Consider the following 17120-nt stretch of genomic DNA (forward strand, 5'->3'; position numbering starts at 1 on the left):
GTCAGAGTGGCCAAAATGAACAAATCAGGAGACTATAGATGCTGGAGAGGATGTGGAAAAACGGGAACCCTCTTGCACTGTTGGTGGGAATGCAAACTGGTGCAGCCGCTCTGGAAAACAGTGTGGAGATTCCTCCAAAAATTAAAAATAGATCTACCCTATAACCCAGCAATAGCACTGCTAGGAATTTACCCAAGGGATACAGGAGTACTGATGCATAGGGGCACTTGTACCCCAATGTTTACAGCAGCACTCTCAACAATAGCCAAATTATGGAAAGAGCCTAAATGTCCATCAACTGATGAATGGATTAAAAAATTGTGGTTTATATACACAATGGAGTACTACGTGGCAATGAGAAAGAATGAAATCTGGCCCTTTGTAGCAACATGGACGGAACTGGAGAGTGTGATGCTAAGTGAAATAAGTCATACAGAGAAAGACAGATACCATGTGTTTTCACTCTTATGTGGATCCTGAGAAACTTAACAGCAGACCGTGGGGGAGGGGAAGGGAAAAAAAAGGTTAGAGAGGGAGGAGGCAAACCATAAGAGACACTTAAAAACTGCGAATAAACTGAGGGCTGATGCGGGGTGGGAGGGAGGGGAAAGTGGGTGATGGGCATTGAGGAGGACACCTGTTGGGATGAACACTGGGTGTTGTATGGAAACCAATTTGACACTAAATTTTATATTAAAAAAAAAAAAAAAGGCACACAGAGAAGACCACATGACCCTGGAGCCAGAGAGTGGAGCCATGGGGCCACAGGCCAAGGAGGGCAGACAGCCACCATCATCTGGAAGAGGCAAGGAGCCAGCTACCCCCTAGAGCCTTTGGTAGGAGCACAGCCTCTGCTGACACCTTCTAGTCTCCAGAACTGTAGGGGAATACATTTCTGTTGTTTGAAGCCTCCCAGCTTAGGATAATTTGTTGCAGCCGTCCCAGGAAGCTAATACAGCCACATACTCTGGGCTTGTGGGGGAAGCGGGGGCCCTGGATTTCTACCTGTGAAATAATAAGAAATATATATATGGCTTCTCTGCCCCTCATTCCCGACACAAAGCTCCTCAATCTCTTGGAATTTCCTGAGTGGTAGGAGCATCTGACACTGAGCTCCTATGTCGCTTGGCATTTCCTGGAGTGTCTTTTGCTCTAATGAGGTGATTCTTGGGGAGCGCCTGAGCTCCTCGTTGAGGGCTGGTCACCAAAAAGATCCAGCCACGATTAAAAGCTTGGAATTTTCAACCCTACCCGCCCTGATTCCTCTAGAGAGGGGAGAGAGATTGGAAATGGAGTTAATAATCTATCCTGTCTATATGACGAAGCCTCCGTAAAAATCCCAGTTGAATGGGATTTGGGGGCTTCTGGGCTGGTGAGCTTCCATGAACCAGGAGGGTGACACAGCCCAACTCCATGAGGACAGAACTTCCTGCACTTGGGACCCTTCCAGACCTCACCCTATATACCTCTTCATCTGGCTGCTCATCTATATCCTTTACCACATGCTTTATTACATAATAAACTGGTAAACACACATACGTGTGTTTCCTGAGCTCCAGTGGCTGTTTTAGTATATGACAGAATCCGGAGAGAGGGGTCATGGCAACCTCAAGTTGTAACCAAGTCAGACAAAAATTGTGGGGAACCTGGGAACCTACAACTGGTGATTGGCATCTCCCTGGGGGGCAGCAAGCCTCTAACCAGTGGGGTCCGCACTTGAGTTGAATCGTAGGACACCCGGCTGGTGACACAGAACCTTGCTTGATGTGGAAACAAAATGGCACACGTCCGGCAGAGTGAAGGTGGCAGGAGTGTGGGAGGAAGGGAGGAACGCACAGCGGGGCGTCGTATGTCTTTCGAATACGGTACCACACAGTTCTTCCTCCTGACACTTGCTAGGCAGCCCCACAGGAATGTCCATAAAGTGAAATGTCATCTTGGAAAACACTGGAGGAGGGGGGCATGCAGGGCCCAAGAGCTCCAAATCAGTCTGGCAGGTGTATTCTCAAGTTTCTTAACCCGCGTTTCCTGTTCGGTGGTGTCTCCTCACAGCCAGGAGGGGAATAAACTGCAGAGAGGGGCACCTGGGGGCGGGGGGGGTGTGGTGGCTAGGTCGGTTAAGCATCCGACTCTTGATTTTGGCTCAGGTCACGATGTCACGGTTTGTGAGTTCGAGCCCCGTGTCGGACTCTGTGCTGACAGCGTGGAGCCTGCTTGGGATTCTCTCTCTTCCTCTCTCTCTCTCTCTCTCTCTCTCTCTCTCTCTGCCTCTCCCCTGCTGTCTCTTTCTCTCAAATAAATAAATAAACTTAAAAAAAAAAAAAAGAAGTAAACTCCAGAAGTCTGGGATCATGTGTTCGTTAGTTCGTTTATTCAGGGCTGACTTACCGAGTGTCCCTGTGGGGTCAGGCGTGGGGTTATGTTCTGGGCTTGCAAAGCTGAACCAGATCCAGTGTTTGTCTTCCTAGGGACAGAGGCTGCGGGAGACACACGAGTAAACCATCACAAGAATGTGTGGTAAGTGTATGCGTGCCAGAAGCGGCAACGAGGAACACAGCCTAATCCAGACTGGAGAGCGAGATTCACAGAAGGCCTGGCAGTTGTAGGAAGCGTGATCGCCGCAAACCACATGTGGCTTTTCAACGGCAAATTAATTAAATAATATTGAAAATTCAGGTCCTACTAGCCCCATTTCAATTCCTTCATAGTTACGTGAACCTCACGGAGCGTGTCCATCGTTGTGGTATCTTCTGTTGGAAGATGCTAGTCTAGGCTGAGGCTGACAAAGGAGGAGTTATCCAAGACTAAGAGGGAAGGAAGTATGTCCCCAAGCAGTTCCTAGAAGACAGCCTTTGGGGGGTGCCTGGGGGGCTCAGTCAGTTAAGCATCTGACTCTTGCTTTCAGCTCAGGTAGTGATCTCAGGGTCCTGAGATCAGGCTCTGCGCTGGATGTGGAACCTGCTTGGGATTCTCTCTCTCTCTCTCTCTCTCTCTCTCTCTCTGTCCCTCCCCCCCCCCCCAAATAAATAAACATTTGAAAAAAAAAAGACAGCTTTTGGGTACTAGACAGAGTAAAGCTTCTACGGGAGGTGTCCAGGTCAGTTCCTACGGCGCCTTGTCAGCCATCTTGAACTCCCTGCTAAGGACAACAGGGAAGCTGCCGGAACATTCATCCAGATGAGTCGCGTCAACAGATTTGAGTTTTGGAAATGGATTGAAGGAGGAACAAGACAGGAGGAGATGAGATGATTGTGTTCCTCCAGAACCCTGGATTAGTCAAAGTGATAGCAATAGGGTGGAGAGACATGTGGGGCATGTGGTTGACAGATTGGGGATTGTGGTGAGTGGAGAAGAGGGAACCAAGCTGATGGCTTGTGGCTAAATGGATGGTGCAGACTGTTCCCCTTGTCTGAGGTGGAATCTGAGGAAGAGGATAAGAAACTATTTTTTCAGCGTTAGTACTTAAGGGAAGGGGCTTCAGTTATCTGGAGGCCCTCGTTCCTCAATAATACCTGCTCTGTGGCTTACCACAGAACACACTAGAAAGGACTTGTGGGTTGGAGTCTGCAGGATACCTGGGGGCAAAAAACAGGAAGCTCTGTGACTCCAGAGCAGACAGGAGAAGGGGGTGGGCAACAAAAGCCCGTTGTTTCCCTTTTCTCTCTTTCAACTATTCCCCCACTCCAAAGTGGCTCCCCGCCCCTACTGAGTCCAAACGCCCTCGGAAGACAGCCCCACTCAGCGAGGCCTGTTTTATCCTAATGGTTCTGTGACGTAGACTCCAGGTTCCAAGCCCCTCAAACGCCTCTCCAGCCTTACTTCTTCCACACTCTTCGTTTGGTCTGGAATGTCTGTTCCTTCCATTTCTGTCCCCGAGAAATTTTAACAGCTCTCCTTCACTCCCCTCATTCTCCAAACTCCGATGGACCAGTTGTATTTTTTTGCAAACACATGTTAAAGTCGTAGCTACAAAGTCAAAATACAAATGTATCTGACTCCGTATCATCCACAATAATCTCACATATCATCTGTTCTGTGTCCACTACAGCTTGAAAAATAGGCTTATTCAATGTGCTTTGTTAAATTGTCATTTATGGACTTGTCTCATTTCCCCTACTAAACATTCAGCTCCACACAGCGAATAATACCTTTCTTATCTGGGGGAAGCATCTAGTAAAAACACCTCAGAGGTTCATTGAATAAGCATTCTGACATCAATAAAGCCTCTGCTTTGCACCAGGCACTGTGATTAGTAGCTAGGAGCGAAAATACGGTCAGCAGTAAAATTTGGTTTAAACTTTTTAAGGCTCCTTTTAAAGTTTATTTAAATTTATTTTTTATTTTTTAAATTTTTTTCTTTGCCCTGTTTGTTTCTTCTCAAAGCAATTAATTTGTTATGTGTTTCCTTTAAGACTCTTTTTTTAAGAGCAGTTTTACATTCACAGCAAAATTGAGGGGAAGGTACAGAGACTTCCCATGTACCCCAAGCCCCACATAGGCCCAGCCTCCCTTGTTATCAACAGCAGACTTTCAGGGAAATGGAAACCTATATCTTCCTAATCCTCTCCCTTCCAGTGAATTCTGCAGTCAAAGAGAAAGAGAAGGTGATTTGGCAAGACAAACAATGTGAAAAAGAAAGGTAGGTGTTTGTCATTTGAGAAAAGGGAAGCACTCGTGTTTACAAGAACCTTGACAGTATCTGCTTACACAGATGAGGACCATTTTCCATTTGTTGAAAATTCCAGCCTGACCACATTAAGGTATTCACCAAGAGCATGGATTTTGTCTCCAAGGACCTCTTGGATGAGTGGGGCAGCTACATAGGCATGTCTGATGGACACTTATTTATTAGAAGTTATGAGACAAGTGAGGTATGAGGAGAAAAAGTAGCAAAAGGACATTGGAAAGGTAGTTGGAGAACCATCTGTGAAGGACCTTGTATACCAATCTGTTAGCCCAGAGCAGAGGTGCAAACTTAAAATCCCACAGATACCAGGCATGTGAATGAGTGAAGCTGCCCAGGCAATAGGGAGTGGTAAGGACTGGGGCAAAGTGGGAAAGTCTTACTCTGTCTCAGGGGAGCAGCTACTCTTGGCTCCAGCTGATTGTTACGATGTGGGACTATTGGCCCAGAGCAGCCAGGTCTTCCAGTTTTCCGAGACGCTCTGGAAATCCAGGTTTTTATAGGACAGTCCTAGCTTTCTAAAAAAAAATTTTTTTAATTTTTAAAAATGTTTTTATTTTACTTTTGAGAGAGAGGGGGAGAGAGCAGGGGAAGGGCAGAGAGACAGAGATAGAGGGAGACACAAAATCCTAAAAAGGCTCCAGGCTCTGAGCTATCAGCACAGAGCCCAGTACAGGGCTCGAACTCCCAAACTGCGAGATCGTGACCTGAGCCAAAGTCAGAGGCTTAACCGACTGAGTCACCCAGGTGCCCCAGTCCTAGCTCTTTAAAACATATGGCCCATCGGAGCTGAGCATTAAGTCTGCTTAAGATTCTCTCTCTCTCTCTCTCTCTCTCTCTCTCTCCTCTGTCCCTCTCCCCTGCTTGCTCTCTCACTTTCAAATAAAAAAAAAAAAATCTAAAAAAACAAAGAAACAAACATGTGGCCCAAATCCAACTGGCTTTAGAACCAGATATAGCTCACGAGTCATACAGCGATCACCTTGGCAGCTTGAAGTGAGCAAATGAAGGTTAAGTTAAAAAAAAAAAAAAAAAAAAAGGATGTGATCACATCTGTGCTTTAGAAAAATCACACTGTGGTACAGGGGAGGGATTACAGGGAATAGATTAGAGGAAAGGAAACCACTCGGGAAAGTCTCTCAATATTTCCCCCAGGTGGGAGGTGACAGCGATCATGGTGGGGTTGGGGGGGATGTCGTGGGACTTACCTGGATCCAGGATTCAGTGGGAAGAGCTTCGCTTTAATCAGCATCTGGAAGAAGGCGTGTATGCCTCCTTTCAATGCGTTTCCCTCCCCTGCACCCCTTTCCTAAGCTGGGAGCTGAAAGGCACAGGGGCAGGTGGATCATCTAGCAAACCGAAGGGTAGGAAATTTGAGCAAAGACTCCAGTCTTGGGTGCAGTCTAATTTTACCCGTGATTATTTTAGAGATAGGCTCTCGGACCAACTGCCCGGCCCTCACTCCCCCCACCAACGGGCGCAGCCGACAGTTAAAATTAAAAGCATATCTATCATGGTTTTGGGCCAGCGGGACACTCCGAGCCAAATCCTCTTTTGCAAACAGCTGAGGGAGGAACTGACTCCCCGAGAGGCCGCTGCGTGGGGACAGGCACATGAGAGGTGGCTTCACGTCCATTGCGTGGTCCTGCTCATTGTGCAACAGGTCACTTGGGTCCAGGGAAGGATGCAAAGGGCAGGAGGTACGAACGGAGGGAAGGAAAGATGTCACGCTTCACGGAGCTTTTCTAATGACAGCCGGCGGGTGCCGGTTTTAGAGCTTTTTCTCCTCCCCTGACGCTTCTGACTTCTGCGTGCCTTATTTTTGGGTGTGGGCACAGGAAACGGCTCTGAGGAGCCGCGGAGCAAGGCCTCCCCCTCTGGCACCGCCTGGGAGCGCCCCATGGGATGGGGGGCGGACGGGGCAGTCAGGCAAAGGTTAGGGGAGGAAAGCAAAGGCAGAGGCCCAGAACGGCTCCAGGAAATGTTTGTATTTCTCCACCGGGAGGGAGGACAAACAAGCTTTTCTCGTGCCTTCTGGGCGGCCCTGCACGCTCTCCAGCACAGGAGTCTGAAGAGCAGAGTGAGGCCGCAGAGAAAAAATCACCGCGGGGCCAGGGCCGCAGCATGAGTCCTTCTGGACCAGCCCACCGCTTCCCAGAAGTGACCGCCTGCGCCTCAAAGCCTCGCGGTGCCACCCGCTCCTCCCGGCCTGGGACAGCCGGAGACGAACGGACCTCCCCGAGCCTCTCCTTTCCCGGCTGACGTTCCTGGCCTCCTGGCGGCGGCCGCATCCACCCGCACCTGCAGTCCGCGTCCGCCCGCATCCCGGGGTGGAGAAGGGAGAAAACCAGCAGCCCGGTGAGTGGTAGCGTTCCGATCGGCACCTGTCTTTGTGGGGGCTCCCGGGGCCGCCCGGCACGCAGAACCCCCGTCCTCCGTCCACCATGGACAACGGGTCGTGCTGCCTCATCGAGGGGGACCCCATCTCTCAGGTGATGCCCCCGCTGCTGATCGTGGCCTTCGTGCTTGGCGCCCTGGGCAACGGCGTCGCCCTGTGCGGTTTCTGCTTCTGCATGAAGACCTGGAAGCCGAGCACCATTTACCTTTTCAACCTGGCCGTGGCCGACTTCCTTCTCATGATCTGCCTGCCCTTCCGGACTGACTACTACTGGAGACAGAGGCAGTGGGCCTTTGAGGACATTCCCTGCCGGGTGGCCCTCTTCATGCTGGCCATGAACAGGGCCGGGAGCATCGTCTTCCTCACGGTGGTGGCGGTGGACAGGTACTTCAAGGTGGTCCACCCCCACCACCTGGTGAACGCCATCTCCAACCGGGCTGCCGCCGGCATCGTGTCTGCCCTTTGGACCGTGGTCATCCTGGGGACCCTCTACCTTTTGATGGAGAACCATCTGTGTGTGCAAGAAGACACCGTATCTTGCGAGAGCTTCATCATGGAGTCGGCCAACGGCTGGCACGACATCATGTTCCAGCTGGAGTTCTTCCTGCCCCTCGGTGTCATCCTGTTTTGCTCCTGCAAGATTATTTGGAGCCTGAAGCAGAGGCAGCAGCTGGCCAGGCAGACTCGGATGAAGAAGGCCATCCGGTTCATCACGGTGGTGGCGGTTGTGTTCGTCACGTGCTATCTGCCCAGCGTGTCGGCCAGGCTCTATTTCCTCTGGACAGTGCCCTCGAGTGCCTGTGACCCCTCCGTCCACGTAGCCCTGCACGTGACCCTCAGCTTCACCTACATGAACAGCATGCTGGACCCGCTGGTGTATTATTTTTCGAGTCCCTCGTTCCCCAAATTCTACACCAAGCTCAAAATGCGCAGTTTGAGACCTAAGAACCCGGGACGCTCCAAGACCCAGAGGCCAGAAGAGATGCCAATTTCCAACCTCTGTCGCAAGAGTTGTGCCAGTGTGGCAAACAGCTTCCAGAGCCAATCGGACGTGCAGTGGGATCTCCAGATGTGTTGAATGGCAGTGAAACAGACAGATGGACAACGCCAAGGAGGACAGACAGACTGGCGACTTAGGATGGTTCATGCTAAGGGGTGAGAGTCTATTGAAAAGGCCACCCTTTCTTAACTGGATCCTCACTCTGTTGGAAACGAAATTCAGGTTACTATGCCTTTTTGGAAGGTTGTGGTTGACAAGTGAGTCACTTGCCTTTCTACGCCCCGATTGCAATGACGGGACAATATGTGCGTGGAGAAGGGCATGTGTGTGTTAAAAAGGAGGGACGTTAATTAAGAAGAGCTCGGCTCCTGTGTAGTTTTAATCGGCTGGGTGAACAGTCACCGATGTTTGAAGGAGTCACGTTCCCTGTCTGGGGGAGGTCGTGAACTTCATGACTTGGCAGTATTTCCTATCCTCTCTCAAGTCATCGTTTTAGAAACTAGAAACCTGAGTGAGTCAATACCTTTATTTCGGGCTGAGTGACATCTTTATGGGGACGTCCGGATCCTGACGATTTTCATGTCCACAGGGTGCCTGGGTATGTTTCTGATTTCTCAGCAGCCCAAGAAGAAGGACGGCAAAACAGTCTGCTCTGACCTTCTTGAAGCTCCACATGTTTCCGCAAGTCGTGGCATTTCAAAGAAGATGCTGAGGGATAGGTTTGCCTCCCCTGATCTTTCCAGCGGGAGCTGAGTGCGTGAAAAAACTCGGTTGGCCTTTGGGATGGGCTGCGTGCAATGTGATCGCTTTTGACTGCTTGTTATGTGACTGTGAGTTGAAATCTTTTATTCATTCCTTCTGCAAGTACTTACTGAGTTCATGTTTTGTGCGAGGCACTGTGCTACTATCCCCTTTACCTGGAGGGTCATTAGTCGATTCCTGTGTGACAGCAAAGTATCTTGGTGGGGTTGGGGGTGGGGAGCAAACAGAGGGGTTAATACCCTCACCCTCTCACTGAATATAGTTTCTAGACCTGTTCTGTGCAAATATCAGTGTATTCCTCCTATTGCGGGATTCTGAACAAACACTGAAGGGTGGAAAGGGTGATGTCCCTTACGTACGTGAATTTCCCATATATGTACCTGGAGCCCTCCAAACTAGATGGTTCTATGGAATGACCGACTGTCCTTGCTCTGGATTAGGGGGAAAGATTCAAAGCCAACCTTAACTCTGTTCTCAAGCCACAAAGTGGTGAAAGCCATTCTTGGCTCTTCTATTTACACTTTCTCAAATGTTCAGGGTGCTCTCTGCACTAGATGACCTTTCCAGCTTTTCGTGCTCTGGCCTCGAAACACTCCTATCGGCTGTCTTTATTATTTCCTTCTGCAGAGACACTACACAGCTCAGTGCCGAAAAGTAAGGGCTCTGGAAAGTCAGATGAACCTTAAATTGGAATCCTAGCTCCACCACTCACTGGATTTTGTTCGCTGTCATATCCCCAGGGCTCAGGAGAGTGTCTGCACATAGTAGGTGCTTAATAAGTATTTGAACGAATAAGTGCCTGTGAAGCATTAAACAGTGTCTGGCAGGGAGCACTCAATATTGTGACCTACGACATTAACACATTTTACGCACCAAGATATTGAGGCACGAAAGCAATTTCCCACGGGGTTCAGAACTCCTAAGTTGCTGTATTGTGACTACCTGAATTCCCCCCCCCGCCCTCCCCAGCTGCCTGGCAGAGGGTGGGTGGGTGGGGGGAGTGAAAACGGGATTCTTCCCGTCTTCAGAGAACCATACATCCTCCTGAAAGAAATCTGGGAAAGCCCACACTTCGGCTTTTAATTCTATCCCTACTTAGAATTCTTTCCTGGACTGCCCCTTTGTCGCTTCCTCTCCATAAAAAACGGTTCCAAAAGAAAGTCCGCATCCTGCGTGTGAGCCTATATTAGTTAAAAGACTCGTAAGACTTTACCGTCCCGGGAAAAAAAGCCTAAAAAATCCAGAAGTTCACGGTAGGCAGAGGCTCTCACTAAAAAAACGGCAATAACAAACAAAAAGAAAGGAAAATGAAAAAACCCAAACACAGTCTAGACTCTGATTTTACTGCCCTTTTTAAATTCACAGAATGTGATGAAAAAGAAATCTTATCAGGTGTTCTTCAGAAATGGTGAGGAAGAGGAGTATAGCTTTGTTTGAGTAAACACAGAACCCTTTTGAGCTCATCCATGAAGCTGGGGCCCTAAATTTTATAGATGCATTTATAAACATATACACAGGTTGGCATGGAGTAGAACAGACAGATGGGCTCACGCATGGACCTAACTGTACTCACCTTCCAGTGATGATACGGTAGGAGTGGGAAGGAGTTAACATTTTGTCCCTTGTAAAGATTCATTCATTCACTCACTCGCTCACTCATTCATTCCCTTTCAAGGAACATTTTTTAGGCACTGGCTCCGGACGAGGCACAGTAGAAACACGAATGGAAAACACAGCCCCTGCCCCTGTGGGTTCTATTGTAGAATCCGGGGGAAAGAATCAAACAACCATTTGGGGGTAACCGTGTGAAAGTGGTAAGCACAGGGCCCTGCGGCAGAGCCCAGGGGCCTTCATCCTGGCCGTGGGGGTTGGAGAGGGCTTCTCAGAGAAAATGACTCTGAACTTAGCCCTGAAGGATGCAAAGGAGGCAGGCAGGTGACTCAGTGGGAAAAGGTATCCCAGCGAGAGGGGCATGGTGAGGAAGCAGCTTGTTAGGGAGCTTCGGAAAGGTCCACAGGACCGGAATGAAAGGTCCTGGGGGTTGGGGGGCGGGACTGCAGCCCCTCGGTGAGAGATCAAGCCATGAGATCCACTGTGGAGAGAGAGAAAGAAGGTCTGTTCATAACTCTTCTTTTTTTTTTTTTTTTAAAGTTTATTTATTCATCTAAGAGAGAGAGAGAGAGAGAATGGGAGAGCACGAGCCGGGGAAGGGCAGAGAGAGAGAGGGAGAGAGAGAGAGAATCCCAAGCAGACTCCACAATGACAGCAAAAAGCCCCACATGGAGTTCAAATTCATTAACACGAACCGAGAGATCATGACCTGAGCGGAAACCAAGAGTCAGACGCTTAACCAACGGAGTCACCCAGGAGCCCCCATTCACAACTTTTCCTGATGGAATATTCTTGAATAGCCTCTCAGAGTCTTTTCTTTTTTTAAAAAAAAAAAAGAATTAAAATCTCTGCAATTATTGAAGGTACATATGTTTTTGTTCAAAATTCAAAACAAATATATCAAATGAGAAATAAAAGTCTTCCTTCTGTTGTTCCCCTTAATCTCGTTTCCTAGAGGTGATGACTAATATTTGGGGTAAATACACACTTGCCCACAAATAACAAATCTTGTTTTGTTTTGCCGAAGCATGATACACAAATAGATCTGCAAGTTATTTTTGTCATGAATAGCTTCCTACATCAGAACAGAGATCAATCTCGCTTTTAACTCCATTTCATTGTATAAACAAACCACATAAGGATTATTTAACCAATGGCCTTTTAATGGACATTTAAGTGCTTTCCAATTTTCCCGTATTGCCAACATGCTATGGTAAATATTCTGAATGATGTATCTTTGGGCACATGTGCTAGAGTTTTCAGAAGAAGATTCTGAGACACAGGAAGTATTGGATCAAAGGACAGGCATACTGGGTGAGACAATGCACATCGTGGCTCACAGCATAGACCCTAGAGTTGGACGACCTGGGTTCAGATCTTATCTCCTTCACTCACTAGCTGTGTGGCCTCAGACAAGTTACTTAACGTCTCAATGCTTTACTTTCCTTGCCCATTAGATAGGATAAGAGTTGTACCTGCCCCTTAGGGTTGTTTTGAATACTGAGTTTGATGTATAATGCATGCAGAAGAGTGCCTGACAGAAGAGTAAACCTTCTGTCCGTTAGCTCTTGCTATTATCTGGCATTAGCTCTTTTTATATGAGTTTTCATTATAATCTTGATAGATACCACCAGATTGCCCAACACAAAGTTGAACCAGATTGCATTCCCACCGACAAAGCCTTCCTCCACATTCTTGCCAACAGGCCTTTGTTTAATAAACATTTTTATCTTTGCTTGTTAAAAAAAAAAGAACCTTTTGTTTCCTAAGGAACACAAACAGGGGCGCCTAGCATGTGACTCTTCTTCTCAAGGGTTGTGAGTTCCAGCCCCATGTTGGGTGCAGAGATTACTTAAAAATAAAAATTAAAATATCTTAAGAAAAAGATGAGAGAGTAAGCGTTTTAAAAATTTATTTAAAAAATTTTTAATGTTCATTTATTTTTGAGAGACAGAGCGCAAGCAGGGGAGGGGAGGGAGACACAGAATCCGAAGCAGGCTCCAGGCTCTGAGCAGTCAGCACAGAGCCCGACACAGGGCTGGGACCCATGAACCATGAGATCATGACCTGAGCCAAAGCCGGACGCTTAACCAACTGAGCCACCCGGGTACCCCAAGCCTTTTTTTTTTTTTTTTAAAGATCTTTTATTAAAAAAAAATTTTTTTAATGTTTATTTATTTTTGAGAGACAGACAGAGCACTAGTAAGGGAGGGGCAGAGAGAGAGGGAGAGACCCAGAATCTGAAACAGGCTCCAGGCTCCCAGCTGTCAGCATAGAGCCCAACGGGGGTGCTCGAACCCATGAGCCCTGGGATCATGACCTGAGCTGAAGTCAGATGTTCAACCGACTGAGCCACCCAAACGATCTTTTACTATTTTCATTTTTACCTGTTATTATTTTTAAGTAATCTCTATACCCAGTGTGGAGCTTGAACTTACAACCTAGAGATCAAGACTCACAAGCTGCAGTGATTAACCCACCCAGGTATCCCAAGGCTTACTCTTTTATTTATTATTTTTTTTTCAAATGTTGAGCATGCCAGTCATTTTTTGCTTTTTTTTTTTTTTTTTAAAGTTTATTTATTTGTTTTTAAGAGAGAGAGAGTGTGTGAGTGTGGCAGGGGCGGGGGACAGAGGCTCTGAAGCAGGCTCTGCTCAGAGAGCCGGATGTGGGGCTCATGAACCGTGAGATCCTGACCTGAGCCCCAAGTCTCCCAGGCACCCAGCTGAGCCACCCAGGTGCCCCAAGGCTTACTCTTTTATTTATTTATTTATTTATTTATTTATTTATTTATTAATGTTTTTTATTTATTTTTGAGACAGAGAGAGACAGAGCATGAACGGGGGAGGGGCAGAGAGAGAGGGAGACACAGAATCAGAAGCAGGCTCCAGGCTCCGAGCCATCAGCCCAGAGCCTGACGTGGGGCTCGAACTCACGGACCGCAAGATCGTGACCTGAGCCGAAGTCGGACGCTTAACCGACTGAGCCACCCAGGCGCCCCAACTCTTTTAAAGCCATGAAGTCTAATCATCAATGTTGTTGTTGGTGCTGGTATGTTTGGTGTTGCACTGAGGAAGGCTTTGCCTAAGACAAGATCATGAAGACTCACTCTTAGGTTTTCTTCTAAGAGTTTTTGTCTTACATTTCGGTCTGTCATCCATTTTGAGTTAATTTTTGCGTCCAGGGCAAAGAAGGGATCTGACTTCATTCTTTTGCATGTGGCTCTTCAGTTGTCCCAACAGAACCGCTTGAAAAGACTATTCTTTTCCCGCTGATTTATCGTAGAACCCTTGTTGAAAATCAGCTGACCAGAATTGCAAAAGCTTATCTCTGGACCCTCAATCATGCCCCACTGATCTATATGTCTATTCTTACGCCAGAAGCACTCATTGTCTTGATGACTGTAAAGTATTTGAATTGGGAAGTGTGAGTTCAACTTTCGTCTTCTTTTTCAAGATTATTTGATTATTCTGATTTGCCCTTAGGTTTTTTGGGGGTTTTTTTACATGAAATTGAACACCATGTTTGAAAACCCTGCAATATTCTTCTTTTTTCTTCTTATATGTCTCTGTCAGCCAGTGTGGCCAGCTTCCTCTCTATCTCTTTGCTACTTCTCAATTTCGCCTTCATCTTCCTTAGTGGTCCGGGCATCTCTCGTTTCCCACCAGCCAAGTGTCCCAGCTCAGCGCTATTTACCATCTGAGAGGGGAAATCTCCCACAATGTCCCCGATGAGCTATGATTCCTGTAGTCCCACCCTCATGTGACCCCTCCCAGTGGAATATAGACCGGCCCCGTGACACGCTTTAACCCCCAAAATGTGGGGTTGGTGATGTTCTGAGATTTCCGAGCCAGGCAATAGAAAGGTCTGCACGTCTGCTCTTTGGAAGCCTTGAGTAGCGAGCGTCGTAAGAAGTCCAGCCTACCCCGTGGAAAGAACACGCGAAGAGGCCATGTGGAGATGCCATGTAGGGAGATACAAAACTCGATGGAGAGGGAGGGAAGGCCAGGGGTCCCAGGGCTCTGCTTGAGCCTAGCTGCCCCCCACGCGAGAACTAGCCAGCTGAGTCCAGTCAACTCAGGACCCGGAGAGATAATACAACAGTGGTTGCTTTAAGCCCCTGAATTTTGTGGTCGTTTGCTACACAGCAGTAGACAACTAAAACAGAGATGCCAGCTAAATCTGAAGACAAACAGTGGGGTACTTAATCTATGCCTTGGTTTCCTAATCTGTAATATGGAGCTGATGGTGACAATCACAACACATCATTCACAGGGTTTTCATGAGGATTAAGTGAGATCACGAACCTCTTAGCACTATGCCCGGCACAGAGGAGGCAGTTGATAAATGATAGCAATTTTTTTAAAGATTTTATTTTTAAGTGATCTCTACACCCAACATGGGGCTTGAATTTACAAGCCCAAGATCAAGATGCTCCTCGCTATTATCATTTTCACTTAAAAAAAAAAGTTCAGTCCAGTTCAACGGCACTCATCCAAGCTGTGATAAGACAACTAGGAATAAAGATTCAATTCTGAAAGCCATAGATTTTAAGTGGAGTTTCCACAAAACTCAGTGGAATCACTGCCTTAGCTGGTGAAGTGATTCATTACAGCAAGTTTCTGTACAACTCATGTGCTAGTAAGAAAAAACATAAATACATAAAAGAAGAACACAAACACGACGACACATGCCCACGGCACAGCAGAAAGACCGGAAATTCCACCCGAATCCAGGGAGGCCGGAATTTATGTTCAGTCTGAGTCGTTGTGAACTTTGTGTTACAATCAGAGAATGAGCTGGAAGATTGTCTGATCCCTCAATTCATATACGAAGAAACTCAGAGGGTAAGAGGGTTCATGGTAGTTGATGATAAAGCCAGACCAAGCATCCAGGCCTCCAGCTTTTCTCTTCTTTCAAACTTAACAATATTTATTGCTCTCTCATAATTTTATCCATGACTATTGGTTTTTTTTAAACATAACTATTATTTTTTTAATGTTTATTTATTTTTGAGAGAGAAAGAGGGAGGAGGGGCAGAGAGAGAGAGAGAGAGAGAGAGAGAGAGAGAGAGAGAATTCCAAGCAGGCTGCACACTGTCAGCATGAAGCCTGCCATGGGGCCGGATCCCACGACAGTGCGATCATGCCCTGAGCCAAAACCAAGAACCAGAAGCTCAACTGACTGAACCACCCAGTCGTCCAAAACCACAAATATTGTAAAATTGTAAAACTTAGGAAGAGAAGGAACCTAGTAAATTTCAGCTCCCAGAAATAGACAACTATGGTTAATAGTTGGTGTTTCTGGCTTTTAGTGAAGAAAGTTAATCAAGGTTCTTTATGAATATCACCGACAAATCTACGTTCATCCCAGAAGGAAGCAGGATACTCATAGGCGGCAAGGACAGGAAGTAAATACCAGCCATTTCACTAGAGCCTTAACACACCCACGGAATATGACCTCAATCCAATGCAGCCTTACAAACGAGGCAATAATATAATAAGAGGCAGTGTAGTTTCATGGTTGGGGACACAGGCTTTGAAGCCAGTGCCAGATTCAAACCCAAAGCTCTGCTCTTATTAGCTGGGGTAGCCTTAAACATTTCCAACCTCTGTGAGTTTCACTGTCCTCATTTGGAAATCAGAATCAGCAATGGTCCCTACTCTGTGGACTGCAGTCACGGTAAAACACCATCATGTATTTGAAGCATTGCACGTGGGATCCGGTGTATATTGGAAGCTCTCTGTAATATAGATACCAACATCATCACCTTTCCTTTTTTGTTCTTGCTTTTTTAATCGAGCAATAAATAACATAAAACCCTATATTGGCTTCAGGCATACAACATAATCATTCAATATTTGTGTATATTGCAAAATGATCACCACGAGGAATCTAGTAACCTGTCATCATACGTAGTTATGGAATTTTTTTCTTGTGATGAGGACTTTTAAGATTTACTGTCTAGGGGTGGCTGAGTGGCTCAGTTGGTTAAGCGCCCAACTCTCGACTTTGGCTCAGGTCATGATCTCATACTTCACAAGTTTGAGCCCTGCGTCGGGCTCTGTGCTGTGTCAGCACGGAGCCGGCTTGGAATTTTCTCTTCCTCTCTCTCTGCCCCTCCCCCACTCACCCTTACTTGCTCTTTCTCTCTCTCTCTTTCAAAGTAAATAAACTTAAAAAAAAATTATTTTTTTTTGAAAATTTACTGGGGTGCTTGGGTGGCTCAATCAGTTAAGCGTCCAACTTCAGCTCAGGTCATGATATCATGGTTTGTGAGTTCAAACTCCATGTCGGGCTCTGTGCTGACAGCTTGGAGCCTGGAGCCTGCTTTGGATTCTGTCTCCCTCTATCTCTATCTCTCTGCCCCTCCCTGCTCTCATTCTGTCTCTTTCTCTCTCAAGAATAAATAAACATTAAAAATTTTTTTAATTAAAAAAATAAGATTTACTCTCTAAGCAACTCTCAACTATGCAATACAGTATTATCAGCTACAGTTGCCATAATGTACATTATAATCCCAGGACTTATTTATTTTATAACAGGAGGTTGTACTTTTTGGTTCCCTTCACCCATTTTGCCCCGCCTCCGGCAACGACCAATCTGTTCTCTGTATCTATGAGCTTTTTTTTTTATGACTCCTCATCAAGAGAGATCATACAGTA

The 17120-nt window shown here is 46.9% G+C and overlaps 1 protein-coding gene across 1 annotated transcript; it reads left to right on the top strand.

The window, feature by feature from the left end:
- The first annotated feature begins 6324 nt into the window (after positions 1 to 6324).
- Positions 6325 to 11275, top strand: HCAR1 (hydroxycarboxylic acid receptor 1). The gene has a single exon (XM_019467584.2). It carries the CDS (start codon positions 7129 to 7131, stop codon positions 8158 to 8160), a length of 1032 nt encoding a protein of 343 aa, XP_019323129.2. The 5' UTR covers positions 6325 to 7128; the 3' UTR covers positions 8161 to 11275.
- Positions 11276 to 17120: the final 5845 nt, after the last annotated feature.

Source organism: Panthera pardus, unplaced genomic scaffold (genome assembly GCF_024362965.1).
Source record: "Panthera pardus isolate Hobbes unplaced genomic scaffold, ASM2436296v1 HiC_scaffold_15, whole genome shotgun sequence".
Taxonomy (NCBI): Eukaryota; Metazoa; Chordata; class Mammalia; order Carnivora; family Felidae; genus Panthera; species Panthera pardus.

What these genes read in the sequence shown, in the direction of transcription:
- HCAR1 (XM_019467584.2), top strand. Translation starts at nt 7,129, where the DNA reads ATGGACAACGGGTCGTGCTGCCTCATCGAGGGGGACCCCATCTCTCAG.